Below are 19003 nucleotides of genomic sequence, written 5' to 3' on the forward strand. Positions count from 1 at the left end.
TGGTTTAAAATGTAATTATGGTCCTACAAGATAACTTGCTGAGCTATCAGTCTTTTTGTTATAACTAAATCATTTTTTTAAATTTTATAAAGCTGGAAATGATCAAATGCTGTTTTGTTCATTGTCAACAGTGTTGTGTTCATTTTATGTATGTTCCTTATAAATAAGGAGCCTTCAGAAAATAAAATTATTCAAGGAGCAGATATTTTTGTTGTTTTTTATTAGGTTTTATTGTGCACCTTTTGTATTTCAGTATTTTGTTTCAAATCTCATGAAAAAGGCACAAATGCAACATTATAAACACACTCATTTTGATTCCTTTTTTTATGTGGCATTTCAGGACTGACATGCATCCCTTATAAGTGATCTGGAAAATGCACCTACCTCCATAAATTGTGACAGTTTTATGAGCTAAGCTGACATAATAATGCCACGCCCCGTCTGATCCAGTGTTCTTGTGGTTTGTCTGAAGGAAGAGTCATTGCGATGACAAAGTTGGTGGAATGGCCTGTCGTTGACAGGACCCCTCTTCTCTCACTGGTCTTGTACACTGGGGCCAGGTAACTTGGTCGCTGTGGAATGTCTGCTCTCTTACATGGCTTTAGCCAAATCTACAGTAAAGAATAAAATAATCCTTTTCATCTCAGTTAAAAAAAAAAAAAATAGTAGGCCAAAGCATTTTGATATTAGGTTTTTGTTTTGTTTGCTTTTTAACAGATAGCCCTGAAAACCTGTTTCTTGTTCCCTCATTCTTAGCAGATTGCTTCTGCTCCCAAAATACAGAACACCAAGCTTCCTATCACTGTCATTATTAGCAGAGGATTCTCAGCTCCTCTCAGATGCTTAATTTCTATTTCAACACAAAACAACATTAGCCTGCTAACTTACTTCAAGACTGCAGTATTTGTTGGTATATAATACTATAAAATGTCACCAAACAAAAGTACTGACCACAGGTACTGTATCATAGAGGATTTTTGGGTGAGATTCTCCGAGCTTCTTAGTTTGCTTGTTCCAGCGTGCTCCATCCAAGAACAATCCCTGAATGTAGACCCCTGAATCAGTTGGAAAAGATACCATGTTACACAAAACCTGAAAATGTCTTCTAGCTGAGAGCAGCAGCTCGTAGAACACACTTTGCTGTCAGTTGATTGTGTGGGACTTTTTGTCAATATTGTGTGTACCAAGTGATGATCAAGGAACTTTGAGTACAACACAATATTATACTGTATTACAATTTATTATGATTACAATTCTATAAAAGTTAAAATGTCCAGCAATATTGTAATGCGTCCAGCCTTTTTGAGTGACAGAGGTTAAAAATCATTCCAAAGTACAGGACACTGTTTTTGCAGTTGTCATTATTTTAAAGTTTTCTGTATGTACTGCATATTGTCAGTTTTAATGTTTCCAGACTTGGAGGTTTGATCATATAAACAGTCTTTCACTAGTTTCACATCACAGGATTTCATTGCTTATGTTTCAAATTACCACTTGCTTATCCCTTTCTAAAGTGGCTCATTAAAGGAGTAACGTAAAAAAAAAAGAACCACTTTAAATGTTTAAAAAAACCTAAGTATCTTTATTTTGACATGTCATAATGTCATGACAGAGTAACAGCTGTCGTTCCATCAGCTTTCCAGAAGAAAACAATAAATTACAGCAACATCTGTTTTTCATCAGACTTGCACCTTCTTGCTCTGTAGACTGAAAACTGTAACTTCTAAAACAAAAAATAAACCTGCCCCAACAGAAAATGACTTGAAACAGACTGGATGTGGCTCTCCCAGGCAACCTGCCAAGCTCTTCTTTTTACACAATTTCCAGTCAAACTCATCCTCAGAAAAGTATCAAAAAGAGTATTAAGAACAGTTCAGTTTAATCTGTCCTTTTTTTCTGAGGAAGGGCAAGCTAACAAATGTATGCAACTGGAACCTAAGGTAAGTAATACATAATAAAGTCGTTTGATTAAAAAATAGTTGCACATTGTGATCATATCCATAAGATGTTTTTCCAGGGATAGTTATAGTAGCATACCCAACTTCTCTACTAAATGTTTGGTTTTCCTTGGCTTAGGAAAATACACATCTTCAGACATACATCCTAATGGAGTGAAATAAAGGGGAAAAAAAAAGGCAAGTTAGATATCACTTGAAAGTTTTGGGAAGTTTGGGGTAAGGAGTGTCCTCTGTTGGTGTTATTTTATATCCGCATGCTAACTGGGGAGGTGAACTAATCATGGCAGTTCTTAATGACTTAAGTAGTATTTTGCCACTTCATGTCTTGCGCATCTCATGAGCGGTGCAGTTGTGTATGTTTTCCAGCTGAATCCATTAACTTAATTGCATAACTCTGAGTCTGCAAATTAATGCTAACTTCTGAATACATCAGCAAAAGCAGATAATTGTGTCATGCATTTACTTACCATCTTCAGGAGCAACTTCATATTCCTTATCTTCCAGCACTTCATAGTCAAATTCTAGTAGGTCTATTGGAACGGTGTATTTTCTGGCATAGTTCTGCTGGGCACCTGTTAAGAACGCTTGAGTGAAGAAGAATCCTGAAATCCAGAAGACTGGTGGAGGTCCATTTTCATACCACAGCTGCAGCAGCAAAAGAGAGAGGAGGAGTAAAGAAAAACACTGCCTTTTTTTTTTATTATTATTATTATTTATGAAAACAAATATTTGCTATAATAACAGCAGAAGTAATTTCTCCCTTTGTGAATCCAGGATTGTCTTTTTCTTTTCTGAAAGCAGTGGAATTTTGGGTGGCTGCCATGTCTTTTTCAACAACTTGTTTAAAGTGTCACCAGCTTCTGTTTTAAGAAAAAAAACAAACAAACAAAAAGCACACACAGAGGAAAAACCCCAACACTGCCTGGGAACACTTTGCATATGTTAATGACTTGGTCTGAATAAGTCCGTTAAACATGTATCATCCTTGTAAGTTCATCAAATGAGCGTTCAATTCTCCTTTTCTCCCTTGTTACTGACGGCTGTTCAGCATTCACCTTTGTTTCTCTGTGCAAATGACATTTTTTTGGAGGCTGTTTTCTCTTTGAGAGTTTTATTTCCCTTCCAGGGCCAAAGTCACATGTTGTAAGCGCATAGAGCAAGGTGAAGATGAGGAGGGAGGATTTCTTCATGAGGACAATATGTGGCCTAATTAAACTTCTATTGATTTGGGGGGTGGGGAGGTTTTGTTGTTGCTGTTGTTGGGGGCGGGGGGGTGGTGTTGGTTGGTTGGGTTTTGTGTTTTTTTTTTTTAAATAGCTTACACTGTTGAGGCCTCTGTATAAAAATGATTTTTAAAAATGCCAAAATTCGTTGGATTTGGTTGTAATATATGTGACATCTGTTGCATTGAAAACCTCAGTTTTGAGTAATGGCTGAAAAAATTCTGCTGCAATTATCTGCTGCGGAGAATTACAATGAAGACAACTAAACTATTTGTCTCTACTAATAAGTAGTTTTCCTCCTAAGAAATGAAAAAAAATCATCCTCATAGCTACTGGCAGTTTTCCATTTGTACAAGTTTAATTTCTGTCCTGGATTCTGTTAAAGAAATGGCACTTTTGTTCTTTACACATACTGCTGTCAGGCTTTCTGCAGATGAAAGTGGAAGTTACTGTGGTGTGCTGACTGCACGATGTGTGTCCAAAAACATAATAAAGGTTGTCTGGAAGTGCAGATTTTGTAAATATCCTTCTAGACCTAAAACTGGATGCTTCTTTTGATTTTTTTTTAAATTTTTTGGTTTAATTTACTTACAATTTTTGATTTTAGATCTTTTGTCTATCCTGGGACCTGTTCTTAGCAGGTTGCCTACTCCATACCTGTTCTATGAGATTGGTTTTCTTTGGTTGATTGAGATTACTAAGCCACAGAATGGTGTGAGACTCTGGATGTTACTCATTTAAAGTCAGTTTGGGGAATCTGCAATCTTACAGGTGAAGGAACCCCACAGATTCTCTGTAACTCATCCAACTTTCTTCTCCAGCACCCTACTGAAAGCTTGTGTGTTTGACTTCAACATAAGATTTTGTGTTAAAATGTTTTACTAATTTAAATTTGCTCACTGGGAAAGAAATAACAGGATTTTCCTAAGTTCTATTATAACTAACTTCATTACCACCACCAGATCTATCTGCAGTTTAAGAGGCCCTTAGTAAATTCACTTCAGAAGGCAAACTCTGTCATACAGTATTACTGATGTACTACAGTGCTCTTGATGAGGTGTAGGGTAGTTGGCAAAATGTAGTGTTTCATTAGATGCTGTGATGAGCAAACAGCTATGCCAAACAGATGCACAAATTAATTGAACTTTACCTGTCAGTTATTCAGTGGAAGTAACTTGTGTGTGTGTGTGTGTGTGTTCACTTGTGGAGATGTCACCTGACATCAACAGACAAAAATAATAAGCGGCATTGAACAAAACTGCGTAAATGGGGTGTGCTCACCTGTAAGAACTTCAGTCTGTTAAGGAAGTCGGTCACATAGCTGCCCAGAGGCTTGAGGCTTGGGTAAGACTTACTCATCCATAGTCCTGGAATTTTGCCTTTCAGAATGCTGTTTACCACTTCTTCCAGTTCAGCAGACATCACTACTAGCCCCTAAAAGAAATTTTGGGAAGAAAGGTATCAAAATAAATTCATAGAATGGTTTAGGTTGGAAGGGACCCTGAAGATCATCTAGTTCCAACCCCCCTGCCATAGACAGGGACACCTCCCACTAGACCAGGTTGCTCAGAGCCCCATCCAGCCTGGCCTTGAACACCTCCAGGGATGGGGCATCCACAACGTCCCTGGGCAACCTGTTCCAGTGCTTCACCACCCTCAGAGTGAAAAATTTCTTCCTAATACCTAATCTAAATCTACCCTCTTCCAGTTTAAAGCCCTTCCCCCTCATCCTATCAGCCTTGCTTTAACGACTTTCCCTAACCACCTTGCTTTAACAATTAAGAACCAACATAGCTCTTTGTCCAACAGATGCTACGAGTTTCTAGCTAAGTCAGACAGGAGCAACACTGAAAACAAGAAGAGGGGCCATGATGGATTTCCTGAAAAGTTACTGCAGTCTTCTGCCTGATGTGGGAGTTAGTCACTAGATTGGGCAGGGTAAGGTCCATAGCCGCCTTTGGAGAAAACTGACCATACTGGAAAATTCTCCCTTGCCATCCTTCCAAAGAAACATGGTCTTCCCAGAGGACTTCTGAGTTTTACTAAGTGTAAATGCTCTTTTTCATTATTATTATTTAAAGTTTCCTCAAAACTCTGTGACATACATTGCTTCAGTTGCCTTATGAGCAGTGTGGCAGACTGTTCAGCTTGTAGTTTGGCTTTAACAGGGAGAGGGGTGGTGTTTGTTTTGGTTGGTTTTGTGTTTTTAAAAGCCTCCTCAGCCTTAAGCTATAATATGATAAATAAAAATTACCCAAACTGACTTTTTCCTGCTTTTTTCTGTATTTTGTACAGCTGTAGCTTTTGATTCCTACTGAGAACAGACATTGACTTTAGACTGTGATATCTTAACTGCAATCCTCACTGGGAGTAATTTGCTGTTTGAGGTGTTGAGGAAATCTGCTTTCATCTGTAAGAAATTGCGTGAGGTGCTTCAGTCTTTTGTGACAGTGAGGCAGAAAAACAGATGTGAACCTAGTTACTGCTCGTCTTACTTGCTAGCAAATCTGCAGTTAAGAACTTTCTCTTTTGGTTTCTTTTTTGGTAGGCACAATAGTACTTTTATACTCCATCGTACTCCTATCAGTTTTAAGATACAGAAAAATAAATCGGTGTGGAATCTGGATTCTTTAAAGTGTTTGACTGACCAACCTGAATCAGACTTCAGGGTCAGTTCTCTAAGGTACTTGCATTAATAGCTCACAGATTGAATTTAGGTTCTCGGTATATGCCTTTAAAGGTTATCTTCAGCTCACCTTTATTGCTTTCTGGATGTTAACACAGGAGTCCCGTATTGTCTGCAATAACTTGTTAAAGCGTCCCATCTCTTGGACAAGCACAGTATTCATGCTTTGAGTGTAAGTGGTTGGGTATCTTCTCATTGCTGCTTCAATGTCAAAATTTGGAGGGAGTTTGCTCAGAATGTCACCTGTGACTTCATGAACAACTTCGTCGGTTGATTTTGTACCACCACCAGATGCCTGAGACTAGAACGAGTCAAAACATTGGATTTTGTTTTTGAGGAAAAGAAAGAGGACTCAGGAGAGCAAGTAGTTAAAATGCAGGAAAATAGAGCTGTTATAATGGCATTGTTTAAAAGATCATTACAGTTCCAATCCTCTTCCCCTGTTATTGCAATTAATTTGTTTCAGAATTTCCTATGTTATTGTCATAAGGTATTATCTTAGAACAAACAAAATGTGGTTTCCTACAGATTTGTGTCTTCGCTTTTTGCTGAAATCTTGGTTCCACTGTAAACCAGTCTTTCTCCCCGGTCTCTGATGTACCCATCAGCACCACTGGACTGGACTAAAACTGGCCAAGAAGTTGAAAATTGTTAAAAGCTGGGGGAGTAGAAGATACCCAAACTGACTGTACAATCACAGAAGCTATGTTTCCTTAAAAAGACAGTCAGGAAAAAAACAAACCCAAAAAAGTCTTAAAAGATTCTTAAGTGGAACAGTAATTTCACCAGAATGGTGATACAACACAAGAAGGTACAGTAAAAACTTGGGGGCGGGGGGGAGATCTGAACATACTTATGTGGAGATAGAGTAGAAAGTTATGGTAAGATGGTGTGTGACGTTTACTCTTTACATACCTGTGTGAGAAGAATGTTATCAAATAACAGTTGTGTTTCTGACTGATCCTTGGTAATATCAGCATTTGCGTTCATTCCAAATATCTCTGGGGAAGGATTCAGTGGAAGTGTCTTTGTATATTCAATATAGCTTTGGTACTGAAAAAAGAAAAATAAATAAATACTTGATACTTAAGAGGAGATGCAGAAACAGCCAAACAAACCCATGACAGGCTGCAAGCTGTGTCTCAAAACCACTGCAGACTTTCCTAGTGTAATGAATATAGCGTGTAAACTAAGATACAAAAGGAAATACAGGGGCTGACTGTGCCTCACAAGTTCCTTTGGTCCATCCTCTTACCCTGAAATGAGGATTGCCTTTGCTTAAATAATTTCTGACAAAATTTCTGACAGCTGTTGGAAATTCTCTTACACAGTAAGATACACAGTGCAAGGGGCTGCAGCCCTTTAATGGGCCCACTGCTTGCCAAGTGTCTGAAGGTGTTTTGCTGACGTGTAATGTAATTCTCCTGTGTGATAAATTAAGCCGATTACTATGTCCTTTCTAGCTCCAGCAGATATGATCAACTAATTCTTTTATACCTATTTTATAATGCTGTTAACTTCAGCAGACTGGGTTTCTCCCTTATTGTCCCCTAAGTGTGCTGACTCACACAGCAAAGTCGATTTAGTTGGTAGTAGTTGGGGCGTTTTTTTGCATCATTTCCATTTCTTAGAAGTCACTGAAACAAGTTCTAATAGAATGTGAGATTAAGCCACAAAAGTGATCAGTGACAGCAGTAAGCACCGAGACACATACCAATGTGAGTAAAAATGGATCTGTTTTTGAAAAAAATAAGCTGTTGGTAATTTTGTTGTTCTGGGATACTTACATCTCCTTCAGGAGGAACAAAATAAAGGCCACTTGGATCAAATTTATAATCTACATTTGTAATGATTTCTGAGGAAAAGAACATGTTTAGAACACTACGGAGTGTACGCCGATCCCAGTCATCAGTGACTCTGCCACCATAATTACATTCTCCAGTCATATAGCGAAGAGCATCATATGGCACTTCCTGAAAAAAAAGCAAGACAATGATCTGAACTGCAGCCTGGCACTTCCGGTATAATTATAATTTATTTGGAAGTAATTCAGAATTCTCACTGGAAAGTTTAAAAGCTGTTATTTACTTCTGCTAGTTCATGCTTGTACCACTGATCTCCTGATCTTCAACTACTTTAATAAGCATCCATCAAGCCACCCAGCATTGCTTCTTTTGAAGAATAACAGCACCAAAAATTTCCATAGTAATGCAGCTGGGAACTCCCCTAGTATAAGTTTATGAAAAACTTTTCCAAAATTATCTCTACTTGTTTAGCTATACATACTTCTAAAATAAATGCATGCTGTCACAGGGCCATAGCTGTCTTCATAACTTTTGGGTTTTTTCTTACTTTTTTTAGAAAAAGAAAATCAAACATGTTTAAAGTCTTGAGGTTGGGAGAAGCTGGACTCCTCTTAGGCACCCGAAAGGAATAAATTATGAGTGATAAGAGATAAATTATTTACAGGAAGTCATGGCAAGAGCAGGCGATATGCTGAGAACTGAGATAAAGCAAATCAGTTGAAAAAAGTACCAAGAATTCTGGTTACTGCATACAAATTATCTTTCGGGGGAAAAAAAAATACGCTTCCCTCCCCGCTAGGCACTACATTTGCCCATAAGCTTTGGTCGTATAAGCAGAGGACATCCCTCTCAGACCTCCCCCTTCACTCTCCTGCAGGAAAAGAAACACACACCTTTATGAAGTTGCTTTCTCGGGCTGAATCACAATTTACCTATTAGCCGCACTGATAACCAAAAACACTTCCAGCTGACAGTGGTTTGAAAATAATACCCCCTTCCTGTCCCCAGCCATAACTTTAACAGATTCTGGCTATAGTAGGTTGCTTAGGAAGCTGAAACACAAAGAAGCGTCATGTATTGCTAAGAAATTCCAGAGAGGCTTCTATGAAACACTGCCTAGCTCCACAAACAGGGAAGGAAATGTCATCTGCCAAATTAACACAAATAGATCAAGGTTGTTATTAATCTGCAACAGTCCAGGGTCTAGTATTATCCCTATCATTGAGTGAATCGCAGTTAGCAATTAAGTGTTTTAGTATGACATTTTACAGCTTGTAGTAACATCACTGGGAGCTGAATCCACAGCTCTTGCCTAGACACAGGCTAAGGTTAGAACAAATAAGGCAGCTATAGGGACCAAACGCTACTTTATTTTGCAGAACTTCTAAATTGTAATTTGAAAGTTTCCCACATCAGTTACATACTGATCATGGTACACTAACCACTTAAAATGAATGTGGTGAGCGCTACTGCAAGTAGACCTTGGCTTCAAATTCACTGTCCCCACTAAACTGTTGCCGTGGCAGCACTCAGCCTGCATTGGGCCATGCACTGACAGGCCTAGAAAGTGCAAGCAAGGACCAGTGACTGCTGTGAAAAGTTGCCGTACCTCATACTGGTCAAGGAAGATGTGCAGCTGCTGCACGCTGATGCGCAGGTCTGTCTCATTGAACTCGTATGGGATGTTCCAGCCCAATGGCCCAAAATTCCGCCTTTCTTGCACCAGCGCGTGGAAGAAGCAGAGGCCGTACAGCAATGTCTTGAACTCAGCCTTAAAAACCAAATGCAACACCATTAATAATTCATGGCTGGTTTAAACAGTTTCATTTTTTCTCACATCCTGCACAGCAGTGCTGTCTTTGAGTCACTCAAAACCCAGCAAGTCCTGCTCTCGTAACATACTGTTTATGAGTCAGGGGTAGCTTTCATTTTTAAAGCTATATATCCATTATATGTAATTACAATACATGATGCATACAATTATGTGTATGAGACCATGTACCAATAAATGCTTTTTTACACCATTGTATTATAAAACATTGTTCACACATTATTTCTGTTTGGTTCCGTTTTTTCCTCATTATCAAGATAGATTTCAGGCCTTTAAAGAAAAACTTTGGGTGGGAACTTTTGTTTTTCAATTGAGACCATTTAGCAAAGTGTATGACCTGATTGAGAACAACAACATTAATGACAGAAAAATAATTTAAATATGCTTGCAAACAGACATCTAATTATGAAAAGAGGTTAAGGTTTTTTCCCAGTCTTACTTTTTTTTTTTTTTTAAACTGAAGAGCTGCATTATTGACATACCACAAAAGCTCAATTGAAGAAGTAGAAGACTAGCAGTAAAATAAAAATTAAATTTACTTCACTATTGCCAGTAATCAAACCCAGTTTCATTGCAGTCGAAGACAACTATTTAATTTGTGAAGTTTTTTTCCCCCAGAGCATACATACACAGTCATCAGGGTTTGCTTTAACTGATTTACAAAGTTACAGTACAACATTACTAACAGGTTTTCTGCAGCTGGTGAAAAAGTCAGGATCAGATATTGGATCCATCAGGTACGAACGAATTATATTGGCCCGTAAGCCTTTTGGTGCTTCATTAGTCATCTTCACTCCATTCTGAAGTACAGACACCGGAAAAGTGGCAGATGGGTAACTGGTGAGCCAAATTCGGAAATCTGGATGTGTTGTATCAGGGTTTAGCTCCTACAATAAACACATATAAAACCAGGCAATTGAAAGACACAATAGATTAATATACACCCCTAGTGTTATTATTAAAGCAATTAAAAAAAAAAAAAAAGTGGGAAAGTACACCAGTCCAAAGTTTTAATTTCTTAGATGCTTATATGTGATTATAGTGAAAGTCACAGTTATGAATGACAACTTCCCTTCTACAGCTGGTGTGTTTTTATTCAAGACTTCAGTATTTTCAACTAAAATTTGCCCTTTCTGTGCATGTTTGTGGAGTATATGAACAAAACCACATGCAGGCTCTGTACCACAAAAGCAATGGAATGTATACTTTTCCCATTTACTGCATTTACTGTCATACAGCTGTTCTGGGAAGGGCTGTAGTAATCATATGTACACATCAGAAATGTGTTAAGTTTATTAAGGGTGGGGTCAGGGCATGGTAGAAAGAAGCGTACACTCATACCTCTTTGGAAACTTATAGCTGTTCAAGAGTAAAATTCCTTAGCATACTGGTTTTCTGCAGCAATAGACATATGATGAAACCTGTTGGCCTGAAGAGACCATTCTAGTGGCTGGGATTTACCATTCAAGGAATGGGTCAGACCCACAGAGCACTTTCTACACCAGTAGGCAGACGGAAAAAGACAGAATCAATATGTGATGATTACCCTTATATAACGGGAATCATCAGGCAGCATGCTAAGCTGGCTATTCAGTCACCTGTATGGATCAGACATGCCTTCAAAAGTATTTTTAAGAAAAAGTTAATGCTTATTTTTACCTCACAGATTCTTTCCAGTATTGGCATCCATGAACTTGCTAGATGGCAATTTTGCAGAACGATCCATGTTCCTTCCTTTACTGCCTTCTCTATCATTTTCATGGCTATCGGGCCTTGGCCTTGACCAAGTGACAGTGAACTAAGCTTTGAATCACCATATCCCTGCATACAGAAAGCATATTATAAGTAAGAAAGAAAAATATTGCATAAATACACTAAACCTGAGGGTATAAAAGTACACATCTGTATGTATTCTTGAAATATTTAAGGTACAGTATATTTTAAAGTAGAGTTTAAATCTTTTTTCATGTCATTCCAGTTGACAAAAACCTCTTATCTATCTTCCAGTGAAAAGCTCCAAGTACTCATCCATTCAATCCAGAACTGTAAAATTCTGACAGTTTCAAAATACTCCTGAAAACAGTATGCTCTTTAAGGATACTACTGTAAAATGCCGGATACATTTACAGCTCAGCGGTTGGAGACTTGAAGTATGTCTGTCATTCTCAACAGCACAGAAATCTGACAGAATAACAGTCAGGAAATGCAAGAAAAACATCTTAACAGAAAACATAAACTTTCTAGTACTATAGCAGTATCCTTCTACATAAGAACTGATTTAGGCTGTTGAGACATTTTTGTTTTAAATGCCATAATAATGCCAGTCAAAGCCAACAAAAATCCATATTTGAATTCTGAGGTATAAATGGCATGCACAATCGTAAGGTCTTATATTACTACATTGTTTTTAAATTAAGTAATATATTACACATAATGCTTATTAGGAAAAAAAATACCATTTTCAGATAATATCCCTTACAACAAACATTTAAACCACTATGGTTTTGTTCCATTTTTCCATTTGAGATTACACTAACTAATTAGTCAAACAGATCATGACATCACATTATAAAATATGCCAAAAATATTTAACATAAAAGTTCCTATAAACAATAGATAAATTATTCATTCCTAAAAACAATATACTTGCATTAATTACTGCTTTGTGTTAAAGAGAACCAAGAGATCAATTTTAACATGTTTTTGAGCAGTTAAGAACAGGTTTTTGAGCTTACTTTGGCCTTTCAGCTTCTACTTTATTAAAGTTCGTTGCTTCATACAAACATTCGTGTGCGCATACACACACACGCATCAACTATATTAAAAAAGTCTGGAGATATTAAAATACCTGATCATCAGCAAACTTAAGAAGGGCTGCCATGGGGTCAGCACCAGGAGAAAGTATAAATATCAGTGGTGTACAAGAGTGACTATCAGAAAATGCTTTTGACAAATCAAATGGAGGTGGCTCAATAAATGGACGTCCCAGGTTATCAATGATAAAATCCTGCACCATTGGTATTATCTGAAAAAAAAAAACAAACGGAAAAATAGATCTAACGTGTCCTATTTTTGTGTAAGCATTAACACATATTACTCTAAACATTTTAATATACATTTCAAGGACAGTATCCCTGCATATAAAATTAGATACAAGTACAGTCACAGAGGAATCAATGATTTAGCATGTGTAAATCCAGGCTAAAAATCTGCTTTAAGCTTGAAGATGGCCTAAGAGAGTTGAAACTGGAACGCCTATGCAAATGATCGTTAATCCCGTTTCTGTCACCACATCTGGACAAACTAATGTGCTGGTATAGGAAGCTGGATTTTTTTCTGCCCTTACTCCATCTGTACTCTGGAGAGGATTTCAATTTTCAAGACTCGTAATGCAACACCTTTCAAAGGTGTTAAGATCTTGGCTTAGGAAACTGCTGTGTACAGCAGTCTTGTAAACACTGCTGTTTAAACTTCCCACTGAAGTTAGCTGGGCTCTGTACCAAAATGAGAGACAATTTGTAAAATGACAGCTTAATGTTTTGATCCTTACAAATATGATGCTTTTAAATATCACCTTTCATTCGATCTCTGGACACACTCTGGAATATTTTAAAATAAACACCTCCCCTTCAAAGAAATGCAATGGTATTTGCAAAATGTAATAGTAACATATTATCTCTGAACATGAAATTCAAGAAATGCTAAAGGTTTCAAATAGCAATGTTAATTCAACCACTTTGGTCGCAATCAGTATAATATTTTTTAAAACTTTGTATGTAAAATTGCTGTATTCGTAACTAGGTATTTTAACTTGCATTTTTGACATTTCGATTATAAAATTTGTAATTTTCATACTGCATTAGCATAGGTGCTTTCTGTTAATAAATACATAGTGTGACCAAGCAACCGAATGTGACACGGGAGAAAAAGTTCCAGTAGCTTCCTTTCTCTTGATTATCCTGCTCATAAACACATTTGTGTTTTTACTTACTTTAAAACTTACCCTGCTTTACAGGTGCAATGTGTCACCTATTAGTATAATGACTTAAATTTGAGAGCAGGAGAGAGGCTCTGGCCTATCCTCATTGCAGGCTTTGTAGATGGAGACGCTCTTGAAAGAACTTGCTTTGGCTTCCAAGCTCTTGAGTGATTTTAAGGATATGTATGAATATGAGAATCGTTTAAAAACCTTCACGAAGTGGCCTTTTATAGAGAACTGCAAGTGCACTCCAGAGAATGTAAGTATAAAATGGATATTTTGACTATGCCTTATATTTTATATATTGTGCTTGAATATGTAGTCATTGTTAAATATATTCATGATCAAGAAAAGCTGTGAGCTTCCACTAAGCCTGAAGAAAAAGTTGAATACTCCAACTTTCCTCTGTTCCCTGCTCAGAAATACTGTAGTAGGATGACTGGCTTTTGCATGTTCAGTTCACTGATCTAGCTACAGAATTGACTATAGTTACCTTTCTTGCTTTTTTTTTTTTTTTTTTTTTTGTTCTTGTCACTTAGGAGTTAATTTCTTCTATTATGTAGTCTTTGATTTTCATTCATAAAAAAGAAGCCTACAGTAGAAGAAACGAGTACACATCCAGCAGGAAGGATGAAGTTGCAGAATGATCACTACTTAAAAATCAGAAATTGAAGTTATTTAAGTTTTAGAAAACTGAATGTTCATATCCCTGCAGGCTTTTACTTGAGAATTAAAAAAGTCCACCTGACTTCTATGTTGCACACACATGAAACTTCCAGGCTGGATCTCAGATGAGTCATACTGTAAGAGTTATCTGAGAAGGTGTGAAGTTTGATAACGGAAACAAACTTACTTAATTTTTAGTGTTCTGACAAGATGTATTTCTAAAGTGACAGGAAAACACAGAAGTTAAAGATGTAGTATTTTACTCACATAGTTTATACTTAAAGGTTTTCTATGCCCGTGGTCTTATGCTATGTTTTTTTCTCTGAAAATATTCTTTAAAGTCCTGGCTATGGCAGATCTCTCACACAACTACTGAAATGCCTGTGTTGCATGGCATCTACTAGATGTTATCTAGTAGAACAAAGCTACTCCAGTAGGTTACAGATACCACAGCTATGCAGAAATCCATTCACTACTTGTAGCTTATTCCTTGTTCCTTTACTAGTTGCTTATTGACCTGCTTGCAGTCCTCACACTTAAAATTTATTGTTCAGCATGATCTGTGCTGATAGGCATTGTGGGGAAAGACATTATTTACAAGCTCTCAGAAACAGTTTGCTGGTGTAAACATGAGTAGTGCATTGGATGATGCTCTAAACTTCTAAACTGTCACCTGCAGATGGCAAAGGCGGGCTTTGTCCACTGTCCCAATGCAAATGAACCAGATGTGGCAAAATGTTTCTTTTGCTTGATAGAACTGGAAGGTTGGGAACCAAATGATGACCCATGGTAAGCACAATGTTCTTGAAGTATTCCTCCAAACTTCTTTGACAACATCCCCTTACCGATTATAAAATTACTGATTTCTCTGTAACAGTTCACCAAACGGAAGCATACCAAAAGTTTCTCTTACCCAATAACCTTGAAATAGTTCACAATTTGTTATTTATATCTCGTGCAATTCTTCATAGTGCTTTCATTTTTCCCCCAAAGAGAATGATTTTCATTCAACAAAGTAGAAAACGTTGTCAACTTGGTCTCTATCTTCCCTTGTATCTTCTTGTTTCACAGCTAGCTTTTATCTGACATCCACTAAAATCTATTTCCTGTGTTTTCTGTATGATACTTTTTCTACTGATAGATAGTAGAAGTACTGAAGAGGCCTGTCTGTTCGGATTTCTTAATCTCTTGAAATGTAACTTTCATGGGTTTAATATCTGTTCTTATTCTGGGTTTACATTGCAGGGAGGAACACACCAAACGTCACAGCTGTGGCTTTTTATCTCTTACTAAGCACTTTGATGACCTGACAATGGAGGAGTACTACATGCTGGAGATGACACGGCTGAGAACCTTCCTTGTAAGTGTTAACCAATTAATACAAGATTCAAAGCTAGAATGTAAACAAGAACTTCTAAGATTTCCAAGCATCATCAAGAAGTGATTGGGTAAGGCTAGAACATGACTGAATCTGAAGTGATGATTGATGTGCATTATTGACCAAGAAATCTGCACCTAAACCCTTCTCAGTGTAGTCTATTGTCTAGCTTTTGAAAGAAAACCTGTTTAATGTAGAAATGTTTTTCCAACAACTCATTACAGCAGAAAAAAAATATCTTGGGTGCAATAATCAATCAATCCAGGAAGCTCTACAATGAGCAGCTCTATCTTTCTCAAGAGTAAAGAACACCGCATGTGAAAAGAAAAATTTGACCATATCATTGCTTCACATGTCCACTTTTACAGTTTAACTAAGCTTTCAAACTTTAAAGCCCATTTCAAAAGTTTTAAAGTTATCCAGTTTTACTTCTCCCCACTTCTGGGACATCATGCATTGCCATAGTGTTGACATATACAAAAGCACACAAAACTGAGCTGCTTCAACTAATTGATCAAGATGAGCCTATCTTTGATAGATAATCTTAATGCTATGGATCAAGTGAACCAAGTTCCCCAATGAGGCATAGTAAAGGTTCTACATCTTAGTTCCTGGTGGGTTTGCACAAATAAGATCTTTGCCTTGCTGATAATGTTCTGTATTGAAAATATACCTGGAGACTATCAAGGTTAAGCGTTTAAGTTCCCTGTAACACAGACTCAAATACATAAAAACAGGACCACATGCTGCAGTGGGAGTAGTCTTAAAGGGTGGACTAAGAGTGAGAATATGATGTTGTTATCTAACCTGAACACTGAATGATTTAGAGCAGTGTTCCAAGGTACAAATGGGGTGTTGGCCATAGTATTACTTTATTTCTAAGTACAGCAGGATCTAAGTTTTGAACGTAGTTGAACTAGACAGTTAAATTGCTCAACTGAAAGTCTCAATCTTTTGCTTTGCTTTAAGTGCAAAACTGGCAGAAGCATAATAAACTCTTTTGAAGAAGAAGTCACTGCAACAAGGCAGCGTCTTGTGGATAACTTTGTCTCCAAGCACCAGTATACACCACCGCTGCCAGTGCCTCTCCACGCTGATCCTGCCAATACTACCAGTCAAACAAAATCCAGAAGTGAAATGTAAAGGCTGACTCTAAAAGTTTCTCTTCTTTATACAATACAAAGATATTTTCATCTGAGTACTAATACAAAGCTGAACAGTTGTGTGAGGAAGCGTAGAGAATTCCTTTCATAGGATCTCTGGGACAGAGGCCATATATACTAATTCCTATCTTTCACAATATGCTTTCTCATTATGGCTAGGTGTGGACTAATAGTAGTCCCACTAACCTGTGAATATATGAAAAATGTCTGAGCAAATACTTATATTCTGGTTTTTAGTAGGTTGACTTTTTTGAATAAAGATTCATAACTGTGAGCCTCTATTGTGATCTGTGCCATGTTCAAGCCCTACAGCTAGACAGACTCAAATCAGAACAGTTCTGCTTCAAAATACTTTCCATAGAACAAAATGGATCTGTGTGTCTGCAATAATTGCTAACTTTAAGCACCTACATTATCTACGCTCCTGCTTACCATGAAATTTTCTTCCTAGATATGACAAAATTTACAATAGATAGTGACAGCCATCCAAAAAGTTACATCAGTAAAAATAGCAGGTGTACTGAAAAAGGATTGTCAGAAGGTTTATAAGACAGTCTCACAGAGGAAGAGCTCTGGGACTTTTGGTGTGTACACCGAAACCTAACAAAAGTTAAAGGCCTGTTCTAAAAAGTGGGGGTTTTATCACAATTTCAAACTTGCTGGGTTTGTGGTTTTTTTTTTTAAGTCTTATTCTTATTTTCCTTTATGATAGACTGTTCTAGAATGATTGTAGGCAACACAGTTGAAATGCATACTTGCAAATACTTTTGGTTTCTAAGATGAGTAGACTCTTTTGAATAAGGTGAAAGTTTCATACATACTTTGTCAGGCCTCAGGCAGCGAATGATAAGCATCCTTTGGAACGTTCCCAACTTATCTTGCCACTCTGCAGGAAAATCCTCATGCTGGGGATCCTAAGAACATATGTATTTCAACATTCTTTAAAGCATTTGTGAATTACCTATAGTGAGAGTAAATGATCTTTTAACTTGACACATCAATCTATTATGTATTTCTTTCTTAATCTACAGAAATGGGGTTGACATGTTTAAATCTTTTTTTTTTAAAAAAAAAAAAACAACTTTAAATATGTTTATCTAAGAAGCTTCTCTTATAGCAGAGAAGTTATAGTAATCTTTAAGTATTTAAAGATAATAACTTAAAGTTCTCTAGAAAGCAGAGAAGGAATGAGCTGGAGGAAACCTGAAAATGCACTTTACCTCCCTCTTTCTGTTGGAATGGAATTAATGGTGTCAGTCTTCAATATCATAGAATCTTCTAGGTTGGAAGGGACCTTTAAGATCATGGAGTCCAATCGTAAACCTAATGCTGCCATGTCCACCACTAAACTATGTCCCTAAGCATCACATCTGCAAGTCTTTTAAATACCTCCAGGGATGGTGACTCAACCACTTCCCTGGACAGCCTGTTCCAACACTTGACAACCCTTTCTGCGACGAACTGTTTCCCCATCTCCAATATAAACCTCCCCCAGCACAACTTGAGGCCACTTCCTCTTGTCTTGTTACTTGGGAGAAGAGACCAACCCCCACCTCTCTACAACCTCCTTTCAGGTAGTTGCAGAGAGTGATAAGGTCTCCCCTTAGCCTCCTTTTCTCCAGGCTAAACAATCCCAGTTTCCTCAGTTGCTCCTCATAAGACTTGTGCTCTAGACCCCTCACCAACTTTGTTGCCCTTCTCTGGACACGCTCCAGCACCTCAATGTCTGTCTTGTAGTGAGGGGCCCAAAACTGAACACAGTACTCGAGGTCCGGCCTCACCAGTGCAGAGAACAGCAGGACAATCACTTCCCTAATCACAATGATATTACAATCATAACCATATAATCAATGACAATTACATGACAGTATTACAAGATAACTATGACTCAGGTTGCATCTGAACGGAGAAAACGATTGCAGGAAAACAAGAATTGGAAAATTAAGTCAAACAATGCACCAGAGAACTTAGTTTGTAAATGGCCTATGATTAACCCAGCTGTTATGTTGCTGTTGCAGTTATCAGGTTGGAAACGGCAGTGGTTGTGTGGCATGCTAACTTATTAGAACAAAATACAAATATGCCTTTCTGGAAACTGGTATTACAGGTCTGCTGGTGAGCCTCTTAAGCTTGCCTGTAGGAGGTTGGGCACAGAGGTATGCAGACAGACCTGCACAGACTGCATTCTGAGCAACTTTGATTTAGCAAATCAAATCACAATGGCGCTCATGTTCTACTAAGGATCTGGAGCATGGTTCCCTCCTTCCCCAACTTTTAGGCACCTAGTTTCAGATCAAAATGCTGCATTATTTTT

At 37.6% G+C, this 19003-nt stretch overlaps 1 protein-coding gene across 1 annotated transcript in view; it reads right to left on the reverse strand.

The window, feature by feature from the left end:
- Positions 1-308: 308 nt before the first annotated feature.
- DNAH7 (dynein, axonemal, heavy chain 7) overlaps positions 309-19003 on the reverse strand; it is a 112670-nt gene continuing 93975 nt past the window's right edge. The window contains exons 53-64 of the mRNA XM_009890225.1: positions 17511-17603; positions 12352-12528; positions 11163-11324; positions 10190-10390; positions 9282-9443; positions 7655-7840; positions 6783-6920; positions 5938-6168; positions 4463-4615; positions 2426-2603; positions 952-1055; positions 309-611 (exon numbers count right to left, since the gene is read on the reverse strand). Of these exons, the coding sequence (XP_009888527.1) occupies positions 405-611; positions 952-1055; positions 2426-2603; positions 4463-4615; positions 5938-6168; positions 6783-6920; positions 7655-7840; positions 9282-9443; positions 10190-10390; positions 11163-11324; positions 12352-12528; positions 17511-17603 (1992 nt within the window). The 3' untranslated portion in view covers positions 309-404. The remainder of the gene's footprint in view (positions 612-951; positions 1056-2425; positions 2604-4462; positions 4616-5937; positions 6169-6782; positions 6921-7654; positions 7841-9281; positions 9444-10189; positions 10391-11162; positions 11325-12351; positions 12529-17510; positions 17604-19003) is intronic.

The sequence above is a fragment of the Charadrius vociferus genome, unplaced genomic scaffold (genome assembly GCF_000708025.1).
Source record: "Charadrius vociferus isolate BGI_N301 unplaced genomic scaffold, ASM70802v2 scaffold147, whole genome shotgun sequence".
In the NCBI taxonomy this organism is placed as follows: domain Eukaryota; kingdom Metazoa; phylum Chordata; class Aves; order Charadriiformes; family Charadriidae; genus Charadrius; species Charadrius vociferus.